An 18836-nucleotide genomic window follows, 5' to 3' on the forward strand; every position below is an offset into this window, starting at 1 on the left:
TAAGTGCCTTGCTCAAGAGTACATTGACAAGATTTTCCACGTAGTCGGCTCGGGATTTCGAACCATTCGACCTTTCGGTCGACCCCAATACTCTTAACCGCTAGGCTACCTGCTGTTATTCACAAAACATAGTGCCTTCAGAAAGTATTCACACCCCTGAACTTTTTCCACATTTTGTTGTGTTAAATCCTGAATTTAAATTGATGAAATATACTGTTGTTTGTTGGCCTAAACACAATACCCCATAATGTCAAAGGGGAATTTTGACAAATTAGTTCAGGAGTAAAAATGTGCACAAGTCACATAATAAGTTGCATGGACTCCGTCTGTGTGCAATAATAGTTTTTAACAAGATTTTTGAATGACTACCTCATCTCTGTACCCACACATACAATTACAGTATCTGTATGGTCCCTTAGTCAGGCAGCGAATTTCAAACACAGAGGAAAGAGAAGAAGGACAATGGAGACTTTAAGACAGTAACATAGTTTAATGGCAGTGATAGGAGAAAACTGAGGATGGCTCAACAACATTGAAATGACTCCACAATACTAACCAAAATGACAGTGAAAAGACGCACGCCTGTACAGAATAAAAAAAGATTCCAAAACCTACATCCTGTTTGCAATAAGGCTCTAAAGTAACACTACAAAAGAAATTGTTCTGAAAACAAATGTTATATTTTCAAGCAAAGTGGTGGCTGCATCATGTTATGGGTATGCCTGTAATCATTAAGGACTGGGGAGCTATTCAAGATAAAAAAAAATCTACGGAATGGAGCTAAGCACAGGCAAGATCCTGTGTACATCTGGTTCAGTCTGCTTTCCACCGGACACTGGGAGATGAATTCACCTTTCACAAGGCCAGCAACGCTGGAGTTGCTTACCAAGACGACATTGAATGTCCCTGAGTGGCATAGTTACAGTTTTGACTTAAATCAGCTTTAAAATCTATGGCAAGACATGTTTTCACTTTGTCATTATGGGGTTTTATTAGTAGAATTTTGACAAAAGCAATCTATTTAATTTAGGCTGTAAAACAACAAAATGTGGAATAATTCAAGGGTTATTAATACCTTCTGAATACTATAGCTTATCGGTCTGTGTACGGAGAAAAGGGGATGTAAAAACAGCTAAACAGGACATTGGCTAATGACTAACGAGAGAGAGAGAGAGAGAGAGAGAGAGAGAGAGGTTTGCAGGGAAGAAGACCTGAGAGAGAGAGAGAGAGAGAGAGAGAGAGAGAGAGAGAGAGAGAGAGAGAGAGAGAGAGAGAGAGAGAGAGAAAGAGAGAGAGAGAGAGAGACAGAGAGAGAGGTGGTCCTTGAGATGGAGTAGAGTAGAGAAGAAGAGTCACAGTGTAGGTTTTAAAGCCTTTAAATTCCTCCCTCCCACACAATCAATTCATCATAAGGGCTCTATGAAAAGATAGCTTGTTAAAACACGAGGCGCTCCCATGGCCATTTGCGTTCCGCCGGGCCAGAATCAATCAACATCATTTATAAGACCAAGGCCAGAAAAGCTGCCAGAAAATGGATGCTGCTTTGGCATTAACATGATGAAGCTTTGCTGATAACCCCTTGCCTTATTACATATTTTGCTGTGATACAGTCTGAATTAAAAATGGATTCAATATATATACATCTATACACAATACCCCATAATAAGAAAGTTAAAACATTTTAGCAAATTTATTGAAAATGAAATACAGAAATGTCAAATTTACATAATTATCAACCCCCCTGAGTCAATACATGTTAGAATCACCTTTGGCAGCGATTACAGCTGTGAGTCTTTCTAGGTATGTCTCTAAGAGCTTTGCACAACTGGATTGTACAATATTTGCACTTTATTTTTTGTATTCTTCAAGCTCTGTCAAGTTGGTTGTTGATCATTGCTAGACAGCCATGTTCAAGTCTTGCCATAGATTTTAAAGCCGATTTAAGTCAAAACTGTAACTATGCCACTCAGGGACATTCAATGTCGTCTTGGTAAGCAACTCCAGTGTATATTTGGCCTTGTGTTTTAGGTTATTGTTCTGCTGAAAGGTACATTTATTTCTCAGTGTCTGTTGGAAAGCAGACAACCAGGTTTTCCTCTAGGATCATGCCTATGCTTTGCTCTATTCTTTTTATCCCCCCAAAAATCCCTAGTCCTTGCCGATGACAAGCATACCCACAACATGATGCAGCCACCCCCATGCTTGAAAATATGAAGAGTAGTAATCAGTAATGTGTTGTGTTTTCCCCAAACATACCACTTTGTATTCAGGAGATAAAATTTATTTCTTTGCCATTTCTTTTTTCAGTTTTACTTTAGTGCCTTATTGCAAACAGGATGCATGTTTTAAAATATTTTTTATTCTGTACAGGCTTCCTTCTTTTCACGCTGTCATTTAGGTTAGTATTGTGGAGTAACTACAATTTTGTTGGTCCATCCTCAGTTTTCTCCTAGCACAGCTATTAAACAAACTATTTGAAGGTTTCCTTCCTCTCCGGCAACTGAGTTAGGAAGGACACCTGTATATTTGTAGTGACTGGGTGTATTGATACACCATCCAAAGTGTAATTAATAACTTCACCATGCTTAAAGAGATATTCAATGTTAGCTTTATTTATATACCCATCTACCAATAGGTGTCCTTCATTGTGAGGCATTGGAAAACCTCCCTGGTCTTTGTGGCTGAATAAGTGTTTGAAATTCACTGCTCGACTGAGGGACCATACAGGGACCATACAGATAATTGTTTGTGTGGGGTACAGAGATGAGGTAAACACTATTATTGCACACACAGTGAGTCCATGCAACAGTGTTAGGCATGATCACCGACAACAATGGGACAGCTTATAGGGAGGCGGTCAGCGCCAAGTCGGAGCGCCAAGTCTAGGACCGAAGACTCCTTAACAGCTTCTAACCCCAAGCCATAAGACTGCTGAACAATTGATCAAATGGCCACCAGACTATTTACATTGACCCCCCCATTTGTTTTTACACTACTGCGACTCGCTATTTATTATCTATGCATAGTCACTTCACCCCTACCTACATTTACAAATTACCTCAACTAACCTGTACCGCTGCACACTGACTTGGTACCGATACCACTTTGACATTATGGAGTATTGTGTGTAGGTCAGAGACACAAAATCTCAATTGAATCCATTTAAAATTCAGGCTGTAACAAGGAAATGTGGAAAAAGTCAAGGGGTTTGAATACTTTCTCAAGGCACTGTAGGTGTATTTGAGGATCTGTATGCCACGACAATGAGTTACAAGGAGTTGGCATGATGGCACAAACAGATTGGCGCTTAGGGGATGTATGTAGTATAATGACGAAAGGATGTAGGAAGTAGCCTAGCTATGTTAAATCAAGAGGAAACCTGTTCTGTAGTTTTAGCAGTGCTGAAACACATTATGATTTCCCCTATGCTCAGTATTAATCCCAGGCACTACAGTAATCCAAGTTTCCCACCAGGTTGAACCTCCCTCTTTCCCTCCTCTCCTTCCCCTTTCTCTCCTTTCCTTCCCCTTTCCCTCCTCTCCTTCCCCTTTCTCTCCTTTCCTTCCCCTTTATCTCCTTTCCTTCCCCTTTCCCTCCTCTCCTTCCCCTTTCTCTCCTTTCCTTCCCCTTTATCTCCTTTCCTTCCCCTTTCCCTCCTCTCCTTCCCCTTTCTCTCCCTCCATCAGTCACCCAGACAGGAAGTACTCTCTGATTGGAGTGTACCTGCTACCCGTTCTTTCTCTCTCTCTCCCTCCCTTCCCATATCCACCCTTATCTCCTCCTCTCCTCTCTTTCTCCTCCTCTCGGTTCCTCTCTTCCTCCTCCTCTTTCTCTCCTTCCCATATCCACCCTTATCTCCTCCTCTCCTCTCTTTCTCCTCCTCTCGGTTCCTCTCCTCCTCCTCCTCTTTCTCTCCTTCCCATATCTCCCGTTCTCTCCTCTCTGTTCCTCTCCTCCTCCTCCTCTTCTTCTTTCTCCTTCTTCCCTCCGTTCTCTCTTCCTCTCTCCTCTTCCTCTCACTCCCATACATCCCCCTCTCTCCCCTTCCTTTCCTCCCCTTCCCCCTCAGTGCTGGGCTCTGTGTATGTGGGTAAGTGGATTGATTGACCTGTAACTAATGCTAGCCAACACAATGAGCCCCATGTCTGCATATCTTGTTAGGCATGTTTCTCAGCTAGCAGTGCCCTGCCTTACAACCTGCCCGCAGGCCCAGTGGAATTAATAAATCCCTTAACTTTGCATATCCTTGGAGCCAGCCAAGTAGGACATTGGGTTACGTCCCAAATGGCACCATTTATAGTGTACTACGTTTGACCAGGTTCCATAGTGCTTCATGGTGTACTATGTAGGGAATCGTGTGCCATTTTGGGATGCAGCCATACATTTTCCCTGCATAAGGAAGGAGGTGTGAGAGAGATTCTTCCCTCTGAAAGGAGGCAGAACACAATGTGAGGTCTTGGTCTCTCTCCCCCTCTCCTATTCATCCATCAGGCATAAGATATATGAAGGTACCTCCATTTTTTTCAATCAATACAGAGAGAAAAGAGAGAGGGATGTTAGTGATTAGCCTAGTTAGAGACTGAAGGCCTGAGCATATGACAAAAGGACTAATTGGAATGCATTGTTAGAAACAGGCATGACTAAGGTGACCTTTCAAACTTTATCAAATAGCATAGCTCAGACAAGCATGTTGGCCCGCAGACCTAAGACCCTGGAGGGGGTTTCAAAATGGCCACGGCTCTTTTGTCAGGGGTTCTCAAACCTCTCCTCGGGGACTCCCAGATGTTCCATGTATTTTAACTATTCCACAGCTTGCACATCTGATTCAGATTGTCAACTAGTCATTAAGCCCTTGACTAGTTGAATCAGGTGAGTTAGTTCAGGGCTACAACAACATTGTGAAATGTCTGTTGGTCCCCAGGAGAGGTTTGAGAACCACTGACCTACGTGATCTTTATGAAGGATGGTTATCATATAACCCGTTAACACACTAGGTTGACCTACGTGATCTTTATGAAGGATGGTTATCATATAACCCGTTAACACACTAGGTTGACCTACGTGATCTTTATGAAGGATGGTTCACATACTGTATAACCCGTTAACACACTAGGTTGACCTACGTGATCTTTATGAAGGATGGTTCACATACTGTATAACCCGTTAACACACTAGGTTGACCTACGTGATCTTTATGAAGGATGGTTCACATACTGTATAACCCGTTAACACACTAGGTTGACCTATGTGATCATTATGAAGGATGGTTATCATATAACCCATTATCACACTAGGCAAGGCTGCTGATACCATTGGTACTGATCTCAGTGTACTAGGTACAAATAGTCCACTTCAGAGATGATTTTGTGTATTGAGGTTATAGGATATCAAAGATATAGGTAGGATATCTTAGGAAATTATATTTGAGCTAACATAAATAAATGCATTATATCCCCTTTATAGGAATTCCTCTTGTTGTTTCTGGGTAAAGATCAACAGAGACCTACAATATTGACTGAATAGTTGATTCTTACAGTGAGCAGAGAAACCGAAGCTATTAACAGATGACAATCAAGCCAAAAGGGGACTTACTCTAATAGTTCATAGTTTGATTTTTTGTCCAGGGCATTTCCTCGCATCTCCCGGAAGAATCTCCTGTAAGGGAAACATGTCTTGGTGAGTGGGGGTGTCAATGAGAACTGTAACAACATGGGAGCTAGCTAGCGCCCATGAGAGAACAGAACATTTGACCAATCTTGGATAACTGTAAACTGACCTGATTTCAAGGCATCCCAACTTAAGTGCAATGTCTTGCTCAACCTGATCCGCTATCTCCACCATGTAGTCATTTTTCACCTGAAAGACAGAACCGAAGACATGCTTTCATGTTATTGCCCCATTGCACTAGTATTAGTTTTTTTCTGTGCATATGACCGACACACTGATTTGATTTGGTTTTAGAACAGGAGACTAGAATACTGCAACCAACACCACAATGAACAGGTGGCTTTAGCGTAGAAATGCTTGACTTTCTGCTATTGAAAAACTAAAGACTAGCTGGCGACCTGGGCCCAGATTGACAAAACACTTCATACTCAAAAATGTATGAAGCTTCTTAAAAAAAAAGAAGTTCATAAGATAGTTTGGCAGTTCGATTCCTTAACAATATATTAAGATTTCATTATTTTCTTACAAACTTCTCAAATATCTTCTTACAAACTTTTTTAGCTAGCTCTCTAGCTAGCAATGTCAATCATGTTAGCATATTTCATACTGAGATTATTGTTCTAAAACATGTTCTTGAGTGTCAAATAATAAATACTGAAACTTTCAGATGAAGATTGTGATTATTTTCTCACTGCCCTGAGTTTACGACAAGGGTTTAGCTATCTTGGAATTAACATAATTTCCAAGAACAAATCCAATAACTTAATCTTCATACTTTAACTTTTTGCTTAAGGAGAAACATAAGAAATAACGCAATAACATTTCCAATAACCTTTTAGAGGAATAGCAACTTTGCTTAACATTCTATAGTTAAGTAAACAATTGCAGTTGAGAAGAAATGTCTTCTTAAGAAGGTTTTGTGAATCTGGGCCCTGATGTTTCCATATGGAGGGAGTATGGGGGCTTTACACAGAGCAGAGCAAGCAGATGTCACACATGAAGGATAGAACACACTGTCTTCTAGAATGAGGGGTAGAACACACTGTCTTCTAGAATGAGGGGTAGAACACACTGTCTTCTAGAATGAGGGGTAGAACACACTGTCTTCTAGAATGAGGGGTAGAACACACTGACTTCTAGAATGAGGGGTAGAACACACTGACTTTAGAATGAGGGGTAGAACACACTGACTTCTAGACTGAGGGATAGAACACACTGACTTCTAGAATGAGGGATAGAACACACTGACTTCTAGAATGAGGGGTAGAACACACTGACGTCTAGAATGAGGGGTAGAACACACTGACTTCTAGAATGGGATAGAACACACTGACTTCTAGAATGGGATAGAACACACTGACTTCTAGAATGAGGGGTAGAACACACTGACTTCTAGAATGAAGGATAGAACACACTGACTTCTAGAATGGGATAGAACACACTGACTTCTAGAATGAGGGGTAGAACACACTGACTTCTAGAATGAAGGATAGAACACACTGACTTTAGAATGAGGGGTAGAACACACTGACTTCTAGACTGAGGGATAGAACACACTGACTTCTAGAATGAGGGATAGAACACACTGACTTCTAGAATGAAGGATAGAACACACTGACTTCTAGAATGAGGGGTAGAACACACTGACTTCTAGAATGAAGTATAGAACACACTGACTTCTAGAATGAGGGATAGAACACACTGACTTCTAGAATGAGGGGTAGAACACACTGACTTCTAGAATGGGATAGAACACACTGACTTCTAGAATGAGGGATAGAACACACTGACTTCTAGAATGAAGGATAGAACACACTGACTTCTAGAATGGGGTAGAACACACTGACTTCTAGACTGAGGGATAGAACACACTGACTTCTAGACTGAGGGATAGAACACACTGAGTTCTAGAATGAAGTATAGAACACACTGACTTCTAGAATGAAGGATAGAACACACTGACTTCTAGAATGAAGGATAGAACACACTGACTTCTAGAATGAGGGGTAGAACACACTGACTTTAGAATGAAGGATAGAACACACTGACTTCTAGAATGAAGGATAGAACACACTGACTTCTAGAATGAAGGATAGAACACACTGACTTCTAGAATGAGGGATAGAACACACTGACTTCTAGAATGAAGGATAGAACACACTGACTTCTAGAATGAGGGGTAGAACACAGGGGACAAAGGCATTGAGGGGGACCTTACTGCTATACAGCTCTTCAATAAACATTCCATCCATCCCTCCCTCCAGAGAGAGACAGAAAGACACAGACAGAGTGAGAGAGACAGACAGTGGCAGAAACATTAAATCTTATCACCCGTAATAACAGCCCATAAGAACCTAACGGTGATATTGATTGATAAAGGCTGGGTGGGTGCACCTGCAGTGATAGCAACACAACACTAGCAGACTGACACAGAGCGAGACATTTCCTGAGACAGATGAGTGTTTGCTTCTGAATGATAGCGAGAGGCTATTATGTCCTCTCTGAATGTGCCATTTGTCATGTTGAGCACCGGCTCTTTGTATTCTAACACCAATACAGACATTGATTCTGCCACTGTAGATCATGGAAACAGATCCTGCTTCCTGAAGGTGTTCTTCCACACCAGACTGAATTCAGGACAGAAGCTCTTCTCATGCTCCATGATTAGCCCTTCAAACACTGACCATTCACCTTCCATCAGTACTATTTTCCTCTCAGCTGGCACTCAGCAAAACCATGAGAGCAAAAAGAGGAAACCAGCACACTGCTCACTGCTCGCAGCGAGGCAAAATCATAAAGCTTAATAAAAAGCAGTGGTACCAGCAAAGCAGTGATACCAGCAAAGCAGTGGTACCAGCAAAGCAGTGATACCAGCAAAGCAGTGATACTAAAAAAGCATTGATACCAGCAAAGCATTGATACCAGCAAAGCAGTGATACCAGCAAAGCAGTGATACCAGCAAAGCAGTGATACTAACAAAGCAGTGATACCAGCAAAGCAGTGATACTAACAAAGCAGTGATACCAGCAAAGCAGTAGTACCAGCAAAGCAGTGATACCAGCAAAGCAGTGATACTAACAAAGCAGTGGTACTAACAAAGCAGTGATACCAGCAAAGCAGTAGTACCAGCAAAGCAGTAGTACCAGCAAAGCAGTGAGCCCAAATGTTTTTCACTGCTGTAAAAATGGCTTCTTTTCTCCCCCGTCTGGATCGGAGGGAGTGTCTCTTCCCCAGAGCGCCAGACACCAGGCAGAGCCCCCCTAGGCTCACTAACCCAGTTCACCTCTCTGCTTCTACAGCCCTGCGGGTGGCTACACACCTTGTGTTACTTCCTAATACTTCCCCCCTACTGCACCCATACACTCCCACACACACAGTGAAGGCTTGGATCCCTCAGACACACACACACAATTTGCACACATGGCTGCACAAACACAAACACACACACACTGTTAGAAGTGCTATATGCCTGCGGTTACAGTGTTGTTGAATAAATAGGCCTAGCCAAGTATGGTTTGAAATAGCGTGGTCAATGGCCTGTTAGAAACCAGGCTGTCTCTCTGTTAATCAACTCCCATGGATAATGTTGTGGGGTGCGTGGGTTTTAGGGCTGCCAGAGTTCATCAGCTAACTCGTTTGCTTTTTGTCATTTTAGTGCACTTGTTTTTTTGATAGCGATTAATCGCATTGTCTGAAAGCATTCACAATGCACTGAAAACATCCCAAATATATCATCTATACAGCAAAGAACAACAATGTGATGTCAAAGTTGACATTGAGGTTAAAGAAAGTGTGCTTTACTAATTCACCTGATTTCACGAACGTTACTTTCAACAAAATCAAGACATCAATATTCTTGTAAAGCTTTTTGTATAAAAAAAATCTTAAATTACTGCTCAAATGAAAGTAATTTCTGAATTTGTGATTAATCACACTTGATTACATTCTTTTTTTGTTTGTCTGTCTCACCTGCTGGTAGAAGTAGTTGAGTGTGGGTTTGTCTTCACTGAAGCGGTGCAGGAATCCCTTTGGAAGGTAGCGAATACGCAGCTCATATCTAGAGAGGAGGAATATGTCACTGTTTAGACAAAACACAGAAGCATGTAACACAGAAGGGACCAGGGGTTTTGTACTCTTAGCTCTTCTAGTCACAGAGCTACAGTAGACACCAGTCTTTTAGTCACAGAGCTACAGCAGACACCAGTCTTCTAGTCACAGAGCTACAGTAGACACCAGTCTTTTAGTCACAGAGCTACAGCAGACACCAGTCTTTTAGTCACAGAGCTACAGTAGACACCAGTCTTCTAGTCACAGAGCTACAGTAGACACCAGTCTTCTAGTCACAGAGCTACAGTAGACACCAGTCTTCTAGTCACAGAGCTACAGTAGACACCCGTCTTCTAGTCACAGAGCTACAGTAGACACCAGTCTTTTAGTCACAGAGCTACAGCAGACACCAGTCTTTTAGTCACAGAGCTACAGTAGACACCAGTCTTCTAGTCACAGAGCTACAGTAGACACCAGTCTTCTAGTCACAGAGCTACAGTAGACACCAGTCTTCTAGTCACAGAGCTACAGTAGACACCAGTCTTCTAGTCACAGAGCTACAGTAGACACCAGTCTTCTAGTCACAGAGCTACAGTAGACACCAGTCTTCTAGTCACAGAGCTACAGTAGACACCAGTATTATAGTCACAGAGCCACAATAGACACCAGTCTTCTAGTCACAGAGCTACAGTAGACACCAGTCTTCTAGCCACAGAGCTACAGTAGACACCAGTCTTCTAGTCCAGAGCTACAGTAGACACCAGTCTTCTAGTCACAGAGTTACAGTAGACACCAGTCTTCTAGTCACAGAGTTACAGTAGACACCAGTCTTCTAGTCAGAGTTACAGTAGACACCAGTCTTCTAGTCAGAGTTACAGTAGACACCAGTCTTCTAGTCACAGAGCTACAGTTGATACCAGTCTTCTAGTCACAGAGCTACAGTAGACACCAGTCTTCTAGTCACAGAGCTACAGTTGACACCAGTCTTCTAGTCAGAGTTACAGTAGACACCAGTCTTCTAGTCAGAGCTACAGTAGACACCAGTCTTCTAGTCACAGAGCTACAGTAGACACCAGTCTTCTAGTCAGAGTTACAGTAGACACCAGTCTTCTAGTCAGAGCTACAGTAGACACCAGTCTTCTAGTCACAGAGCTACAGTTGATACCAGTCTTCTAGTCAGAGCTACAGTAGACACCAGTCTTCTAGTCACAGAGCTACAGTTGATACCAGTCTTCTAGTCACAGAGCTGGAACTCTATATACAGTTATCAAATCAAATGTTATATTCATTTGTATTTATTTGTCGCATTCTTTGTAAACAACAAGTGTGGACTAACAGTGAAATGCTTATTTACAGGCCCTTCCCAACAATGCAGAGTTAAAGAAAATAAAGAAATAATGGAAAAGTAAAACATGTAATAGTAAAAGTAATAATAAACACACAATGAGTAACAATAACTTGGCTATGTACAAGGTACCAGTACCGAGTCGATATGCACGGGTACGAGGAAATTGAGGAAAAAGCTGTATGTACATCTAACTAGAAAGTGACAGATAACAAACAGTAACATGTGATGAGTAAAAAAAAAAAAGTGCAAAAAGGGAAAATGCAGATAGTTAATCAAATATCTACCCAGACTAACTATTTACAGTGCCTTGCAAAAGTATTCAGTGCCTTGCAAAAGTATTCAAATAAAGTCCACCTGTGTGAAATGTAAGTGTCACATGATCTCAGTATATATACATACACCTGTTCTGAAAGGTCTGCAACACCTGCAAAATCTGCAACACCACTAAGCAAAGGGCACCACCATGAAGAGCAAGGAGCTTTCCAAACAAGTCAGGGACAAAGTTGTGGAGAAGTACAGATCAGGGTTGGGTTATAAAAAAAGATCCAAAACTTTGAACATCCTACGGAGCACCATTAAATCCATTATAAAAAAATGGAAAGAAAATGGCACCCCAACAAACTTGCCAAGAGAGGGCTGCCCACCAAAACTCATGGACCAAGCAAGGAGGGTATTAATTAGAGAGGCAACAAAGAGACCGAAGATAAACCGGAAGGCATGTGGGAGACTCCCCAAACATATGGAAGAAGGTACTCCGTCCAAGGGTCCTTAGATCAGTGAAGAGCTTGGAGGGTTCTATGGTGTTGAATGCTGAGCTGTAGTCAATGACCAGCATTCTCACAGGGCGGCAGGTAGCCTAGCAGTTAGCGCATTGGGCCAGTAATCAAAAGGTCTCTGGTTCCACACCAGGAGGTGACTAGGTGACAAATCTACCGTTGTGCCCTTGAGAAAGGCACTTAACACTAATTGCTCCTGTATAATAGCGTCTGCTAAATTAATAAAATGTAAATGTGTTCCTTTTGTCCAAGTGGGAAAGGGCAGTTTGGAGTGCAATAGAGATTGCATCTTCTGTGGATCTGTTGGGGCAGTATGTGAATTGGAGAGGGTCTAGGGTGTCTGGGATGGTGTTGATGTGATCCATGACCAGCCTTTCAAAGTATTCCATGGCCACATGTCTGCCTAGGGGAGATGGTCATTCAGACAGGTTTCCTTGGCGTTTTTGGGCACAGGGACTGTGGTGGTCCGCTTGAAACATGTAGGTATTACAGAGTGTGTTGGGGAGAGGTTGAAAAGGTCAGTGAAAACACTTGCCAGCTGGTAAGTGCATGCTCTAAGCACGCGTCCTGTTCATTCGTCTAGACTTGCGGCCTTGTGAATGTTAAACCTGTTTAAAGGTTTTACTCACACTGATATCACAGTTGTCCAGAACAGCTGGTGCAGACATGCATGTTTTCATTTTTATTTATTTTTTCACCTTTATTTAACCAGGTAGGCAGGTTGAGAACAAGTTCTCATTTACAACTGCAACCTGGCCAAGATAAAGCAAAGCAGTGCGACACAAACAACAGAGTTACACATGGAATAAACAAAAGTACAGTCAATAACACAATAGAAAAATCTATATAAAGTGTGTGCAAATGGAGTAAGGAGGTAAGGCAATAAATAGGCCAATAGTAGCGAAGTAATTACAATTTAGCAAATTAACACTGGAGTGATATATGTGCAGATGATGATGTGAAAGTAGAAATACTGGTGTGCAAAGAGCAAAAAAATGTAAATAAAAATATAGGGATGAGGTAGGTAGTTGGATGGGCTATTTACAGATGGGCTGTGTACAGCTGCAGCAATCGGTGAGCTGCTCAGATAGCTGATGCTTAAAGTTAATGAGGGAGAAATAAGTCTCCAACTTCAGCGTTTTTGCAATTCGTTCCAGTCATTGGCAGCAGAGAACTGGAAGGAAAGGCAGCCAAAAGAGGTGTTGGCTTTGGGGATGACCCGTGAGATATACCTGCTGGAGTGCGTGCTACGGGTGGGTGTTGCTATGGTGATCCGTGAGCTGAGATAAGGCAGAGCTTTACCTAGCAAAGACTTATAGATGACCTGGAGCCAGTGGGTTTGGCGACGAATATGTAGCGAGGACCAGCCAACGAGAGCATACAGGTCACAGTGGTGGTTAGTATATGGGACTTTGGTGACAAAACAGATGGCACTGAGATAGACTGCATCCAGTTTGCTGAGTAGAGTGTTGGAGGCTATTTTGTAAACGACATCGCCGGCAGGAAGAGCAACATCATTGATATATACAGAGAAAAGAGTGGGCCCGAGAATTGAACCCTGTGGTACCCCCATAGAGACTCCCAGAGGTCCGGACAGCAGGCCCTCCGATTTGACACAGAGCTGTTGGTTGGGGTTGCGGTAGCCAGGAGGAAAGCATGGCCAGCCGTAGAGAAATGCTTATTCAAATATTTTGATTTATCGGTGGTGACAGTGTTTCCTAGCCTAAGTGCAGTGGGCAGCTGGGAGGAGGTGCTCTTATTCTCCATGGACTTTACAGTGTCACAGAACTTTCTGGAGTTACAGCTGCAGGATGCACATTTCTGTTTGAAAAAGCTAGCCTTGGCTTTCCTAACTGACATAGTGTAGTAGTTCCGGACTTCCCTGAAAAGTTGCATATCACGGGGATTATTCGATGTTAGTGCAGTACGGCACAGGATGTTTTTGTGCTGGTCGAGGGCAGTCAGGTCTGGAGTGAACCAAGGGCTATATCTGTTTTTAGTTCTATTTTTTGAAGAGGAAACGCAGCACCCTGCTACAACTCAACTCTCCGTGAAGTGAAAAAGGTATGGACTGTAGGCGTGAGTAAGGATGACAACAGGCAGAATGTGGTACCGTTTACAAGGACTTTATTCCTTTACACGGTAATATGGGGAAAAGGGGCTGGACGGAACCAAAGCAAAGAAAGTAAATCTCAAAGCCCACTCTCCTATCTTACCTGCCTAACCAATACTTACCTAATTTAGCACCACCTGGTGCCCTAACCAAAATACAGGGGGTGGTGCGCCCAGGTCTTACCTAGTGTGCCTAGACAGTGAATATACTACGGGTATATGTATGCTCGCGGGCCTCTTGCCTAAGCACTCCCTAGGTGCCTTCCCCTTCCCCCCTGGGAACAAATGAAACAGGAGAACAAATAATTTCTCAAACAAACTAAGAAACAAAGGACATCAAATAAGCTCTATATGAGCAACAAACTCACAGAACATACCAACTGCTACCAACAACTAACATAGTAAATTATCCACAGACATCAGCCTCCTCTCTCAGCAATGAATCTCTATCACATTCGATTAGGGAGCGTTTGACAGTGATGAGGGGTGGTCGTTTGACCGCGGACCCATAACGGACACAGGAAATGAGGCAGTGATTGCTGAGATCCTGATTGAAAACAGCAGAGGTGTATTTGGAGGGCATGTTGGTCAGGATAATATCTGTGAGGGTGCCCATGTTTACGGATTTAGGATTGTACCTGGTGGACTCCTTGATCATTTGTGTGAGATTGAGGGCATCTAGCTTAGAGTGTAGGAAGGCCGGGGTGTTAAGCATATCCCAGTTTAGGTCACCTAGCAGAACGAACTCTGAAGATAGATGGGGGGCAGTCAATTCACATATGGTGTCAAGGGCACAGCTGGGAGCTGAGCGGGGTCTATAACAGGCGGCAACATTGAGAGACTTATTTCTGGAGAGATTAATTTTTTACATTTGAAGCACTGTTTGAGCATAGACCTGGAAAGTATGACAGAACTTTGCAGGCTGACGCCTCCCCCTTTGACAGTTCTATCTTGACGGAAAATGTTGTAGTTGGGGTGGAAATCTCAGAATTTTTGGTGGCCTTCCTAAGCCAGGATTCAGACGCGGCAAGGATATCAGGGTTGGTAGAGTGTGCTAAATCAGTGAGTGAAACAAACTTAAGGAGGAGGCTTCTGATGTTAACATGCATGAAACCAAGGCTTTTACGGTTACAGAAGTCAACAAATGAGAGCGCCTGGGGATACACAGGGCCTGGGTTAACCTCTACATCACCCGAGGAACAGAGGAGTAGTAGGATGAGGGTACGGCTAAAGCCTATCAGAACTGGTCGTCTAGTGCGTTGGAGACTGAATAAAAGGAGCAGATTTCTGGGCGTGGTAGATCAGATTCAGGGCATAATGTACAGACAGGGGTATGGTAGGGTGTGGGTACAGTGGAGGTAAATCTAGGCATTGAATGGCGATGAGTGAGGTTGCATCTCTGGAGGCACTAGTTATGCTAGGTGAGGTCACCGCAGAGCTAGCTAAGGCAACAATGAGTTAGACTACAACAGCTAATCAGCTAAGACAACAACAACAGGTAAAATGGCGAAGAATGGGCGGAGAGGGTCAGTTAACTACACACAGGGCCTGAGGTCGAGGCTGGGGCCGACAGATAAACAAACTAAAAGGAGTACTGTGATTAATGAACATTCCAGCAGGCATCAGCTATGTAGCCAGGTGATCATAGGGTCCAGTGAACAGCAATAGAAACAGGGAAGCCGCTAGGTAGTCGTTACTACGCTAACAAGCGGAAGACACGGCGTTCATAAAGATAGCAGGCCGGTGCTAGCAGTATCGTCTTCACCAACGTCCAGCCTTCGCCGGGGGCACAACGGACAGAATTACGTCGGCAGACAAGTCGTGATGGATCTTCGGGGCTCCGTGTCGACAAAGGGTCCAGGCCAATTGGCAAAAGAGGTATTGTAGCTGGAGTAATTTTGTTTGCTATAGCCAAGAGATGCGCCTGGCTCAAGGCTAACTGATGCTAGCTTCGGGGCAAGGGCGTTATCCACTATAGCCACTCGGTAGTAGCGAGTGTTGCTTGTTGCTTGCATTAAAGTGAGTATACAGTCGTGGCCAAAAGTTTTGAGAATTACACAAATATTAATTTTCACAAAGTCTGCTGCCTCAGTTTGTATGATGGAAATTTGCATATACTCCAGAATGTTATGAAGAGTGATCAGATGAATTGCAATTAATTGCAAAGTCCCTCTTTGCCATGCAAATGAACTGAATCCCCCCAAAACATGTCCACTGCATTTCAGCCCTGCCACAAAAGGACCAGCAGGAGATCGCTGGAGATCACTCTGTCATGCTGATTGAGTTTCGAATAACAGACTGGAAGCTTCAAAAGGAGGGTGGTGCTTGGAATCATTGTTCTTCCTCTGTCAACCATGGTTACCTTCAAGGAAACACGTGCCGTCATCATTGCTTTGTGCAAAAAGGGCTTCACAGGCAAGGATATTGCTGCCAGTAAGATTGCACCTAAATCAACCATTTATCGGATCGTCAAGAACTTCAAGGAAAGCAGTTCAATTGTTGTGAAGAATGCTTCAGGGCACCCAAGAAAGTCCAGCAAGCGCCAAGACCATCTCCTAAAGTTCATTCAGCTGCGGGATTGGGACACCACCAGTACAGGAGCTTGCTCAGGAATGGCAGCAGGCAGGTGTGAGTGCATCTGCACGCACAGTGAGGTGAAGACTTTTGGAGGATGGCCTGGTGTGAATAAAGGCAGCAAAGAAGCCACTTCTCTCAAGGAAAAATATCAGCGACAGACTGATATTCTGCAAAAGGTACAGGGATTGGACTGCTGAGGACTGGGGTAAAGTCATTTTCTCTGATGAATCCCCTTTGATTGTTTGGGGGGTCCGGAAAAAAGCTTGTCCGGAGAAGACTAGGTGAGCGCTACCATCAGTCCTGTGTCATGCCAACAGTAAAGCATCCTGAGACCATCCATGTGTGGGGTTGCTTCTCAGCCAAGGGAGTGGGCTCACTCACAATTTTGCCTAAGAACACAGCCATGAATAAAGAATGATACCAACACATCCTCCGAGAACAACTTCTCCCAACCATCCAGAAACAGTTTGGTGACGAACAATGACTTTTTCTAGCACGATGGAGCACCTTGCCATAAGGCAAAAGTGATAACTAAGTGGCCCGGGGAACAAAACATCAGTATTTTGGGTCCATGGCCAGGAAACTCCCCAGACCTTAATCCCATTGAGAACTAGTGATCAATCCTCAAGAGGCGGGTGGACAAACAAAAACCCAAAAATTCTGACAAACTCCAAACATTGATTATACAAGAATGGGCTGCCATCAGTCAGGATGTGGCCCAGAAGTTAATTGACAGCATGACAGGGCGGATTGCAGAGGTCTTGAAAAAGAAAGGTCCACACTGCAAATATCGACTCTTTGCATCAACTTCATGTAATTGTCAATAAAAGCCTTTGACACTTATGAAATGCTTGTAGTTATACTTCAGTATTCCATAGTAACATCTGACAATAATATCTAAAGACACTGAGGCAGCAGACTGTGAAAATTAATACTTGTGTCATTCTCAAAACTTTTGGCCACGACTGTAGACTGCATTTCACTCGTTTGGCATGATTGTGTGCGTCATTGGGCAGCTTGTGGTTGGGTTTCCATTTGTCATCCATGATAGTTTGCAAACCCTGCCACTTCTGACGAGCATCAGAGCCGGTGTAGTAGGATTTGATCTTGGTCCTGTATTGTCACTTTGCCTATTCGATGGTTTGTCAGAGAGTGTAGCGGGATTTCTTATAAGAGTCCGGGTTAGTGTCCCGCTCCTTGAAAGAGGCAGCTCTAGCCTTTAGCTCAGATTGGATATTACCTGTAATCTATGGCTTCTGGTTGGGACACAGTGCCTTCAGAAAGTAGGCATACCCATTGACTTATTCCCCCAAAACTGTTACAGTCTGAACTCACAATTGATAAAATGTTTTTTTTCTTTTTTTCTTAAAAAATATATTTAAAAAATTATATAACTCATCTACACACAATGACAAAATTAAAACATGTTTCTAGATATTTTAGCAAATGTTTTGAAAATGAAATAGAGAAATCAAATTTATATAAGTATTTACACCCCTGAGTGAATACATGTTAGAATCACCTTTGGCAACAATTACTGTGAGTCTTTCTAGGTATGTCTGTAAGAGCTTTGCATACCTGGTTTGTACAATATTTGCACATTATTATAACAATTCTTCAAGCGCTGTCAAGGTGGTTGTTGATAATGGCTAGACAGACATTTTCAAATCTTGCCATAGATTTTCAAGCGATTTCAGATCAAATTAACTAGGGCACTCAGGAACATTCAATGTTATCTTGGAAATGAACTCCAGTGTATATTTGGCCTTGCATTTTAGGTTCATATCCTGCTGAAAGGTGAATTTGTCTCCCAGTGTCTTTTGGAAAGCAGGATTTTCCTGTGCTTAGCTTTATTCAGTTTATTTTTTATCCTAAAAAACTTGAAAAGATTAAGAGTGGTACTCAGTGATGTGTTGGGTTAGATTTTTGCCATTGGCCTCATGGTGAAATCCTTGATCCTTAATTACACATCCAATGTGTAATGAACTGCACCATGATCAAAGGGATATTCAATATCTGTTTGCTTTATTTTTTACACCGTACACCAATAGGTGCCCTTCTTTGGAAAACCTCCCTGGTCTTTGTGGTTGAATCAATTCACTGCTCGGCTGAGGGACCTTACAGATAATTGTATGTGTGGGGTACAGAGATGAGGTAGTAATTTAAAAATGTTAAACACTACTATTGTACACAGAGTGAGTCCATGCAAGGTATTGTGTCACTTGTTAAGATTGTTATTTACTCCTGAACGTATTTAGCTTGTCATAACAAAGGGCTTGAATACTTATTGACTCTCAAGACATTTCAGC

General features: G+C 42.7%; 1 protein-coding gene across 16 annotated transcripts in view; it reads right to left on the minus strand.

Moving 5' to 3' along the window:
* The window catches only part of LOC109908430 (focal adhesion kinase 1-like), a 241193-nt gene that overhangs the window by 71160 nt on the left and 151197 nt on the right, over positions 1 to 18836 (minus strand). For all 16 annotated transcript variants that reach the window (XM_031795110.1, XM_031795109.1, XM_031795111.1 and 13 more), the window contains 3 exons: positions 9637 to 9724; positions 5777 to 5856; positions 5593 to 5655 (listed from right to left, as the gene is read on the minus strand). In XM_031795110.1, the coding sequence (XP_031650970.1) occupies positions 5593 to 5655; positions 5777 to 5856; positions 9637 to 9724 (231 nt within the window). The remainder of the gene's footprint in view (positions 1 to 5592; positions 5656 to 5776; positions 5857 to 9636; positions 9725 to 18836) is intronic.

This window comes from Oncorhynchus kisutch, linkage group LG17 (genome assembly GCF_002021735.2).
Source record: "Oncorhynchus kisutch isolate 150728-3 linkage group LG17, Okis_V2, whole genome shotgun sequence".
Taxonomy (NCBI): Eukaryota; Metazoa; Chordata; class Actinopteri; order Salmoniformes; family Salmonidae; genus Oncorhynchus; species Oncorhynchus kisutch.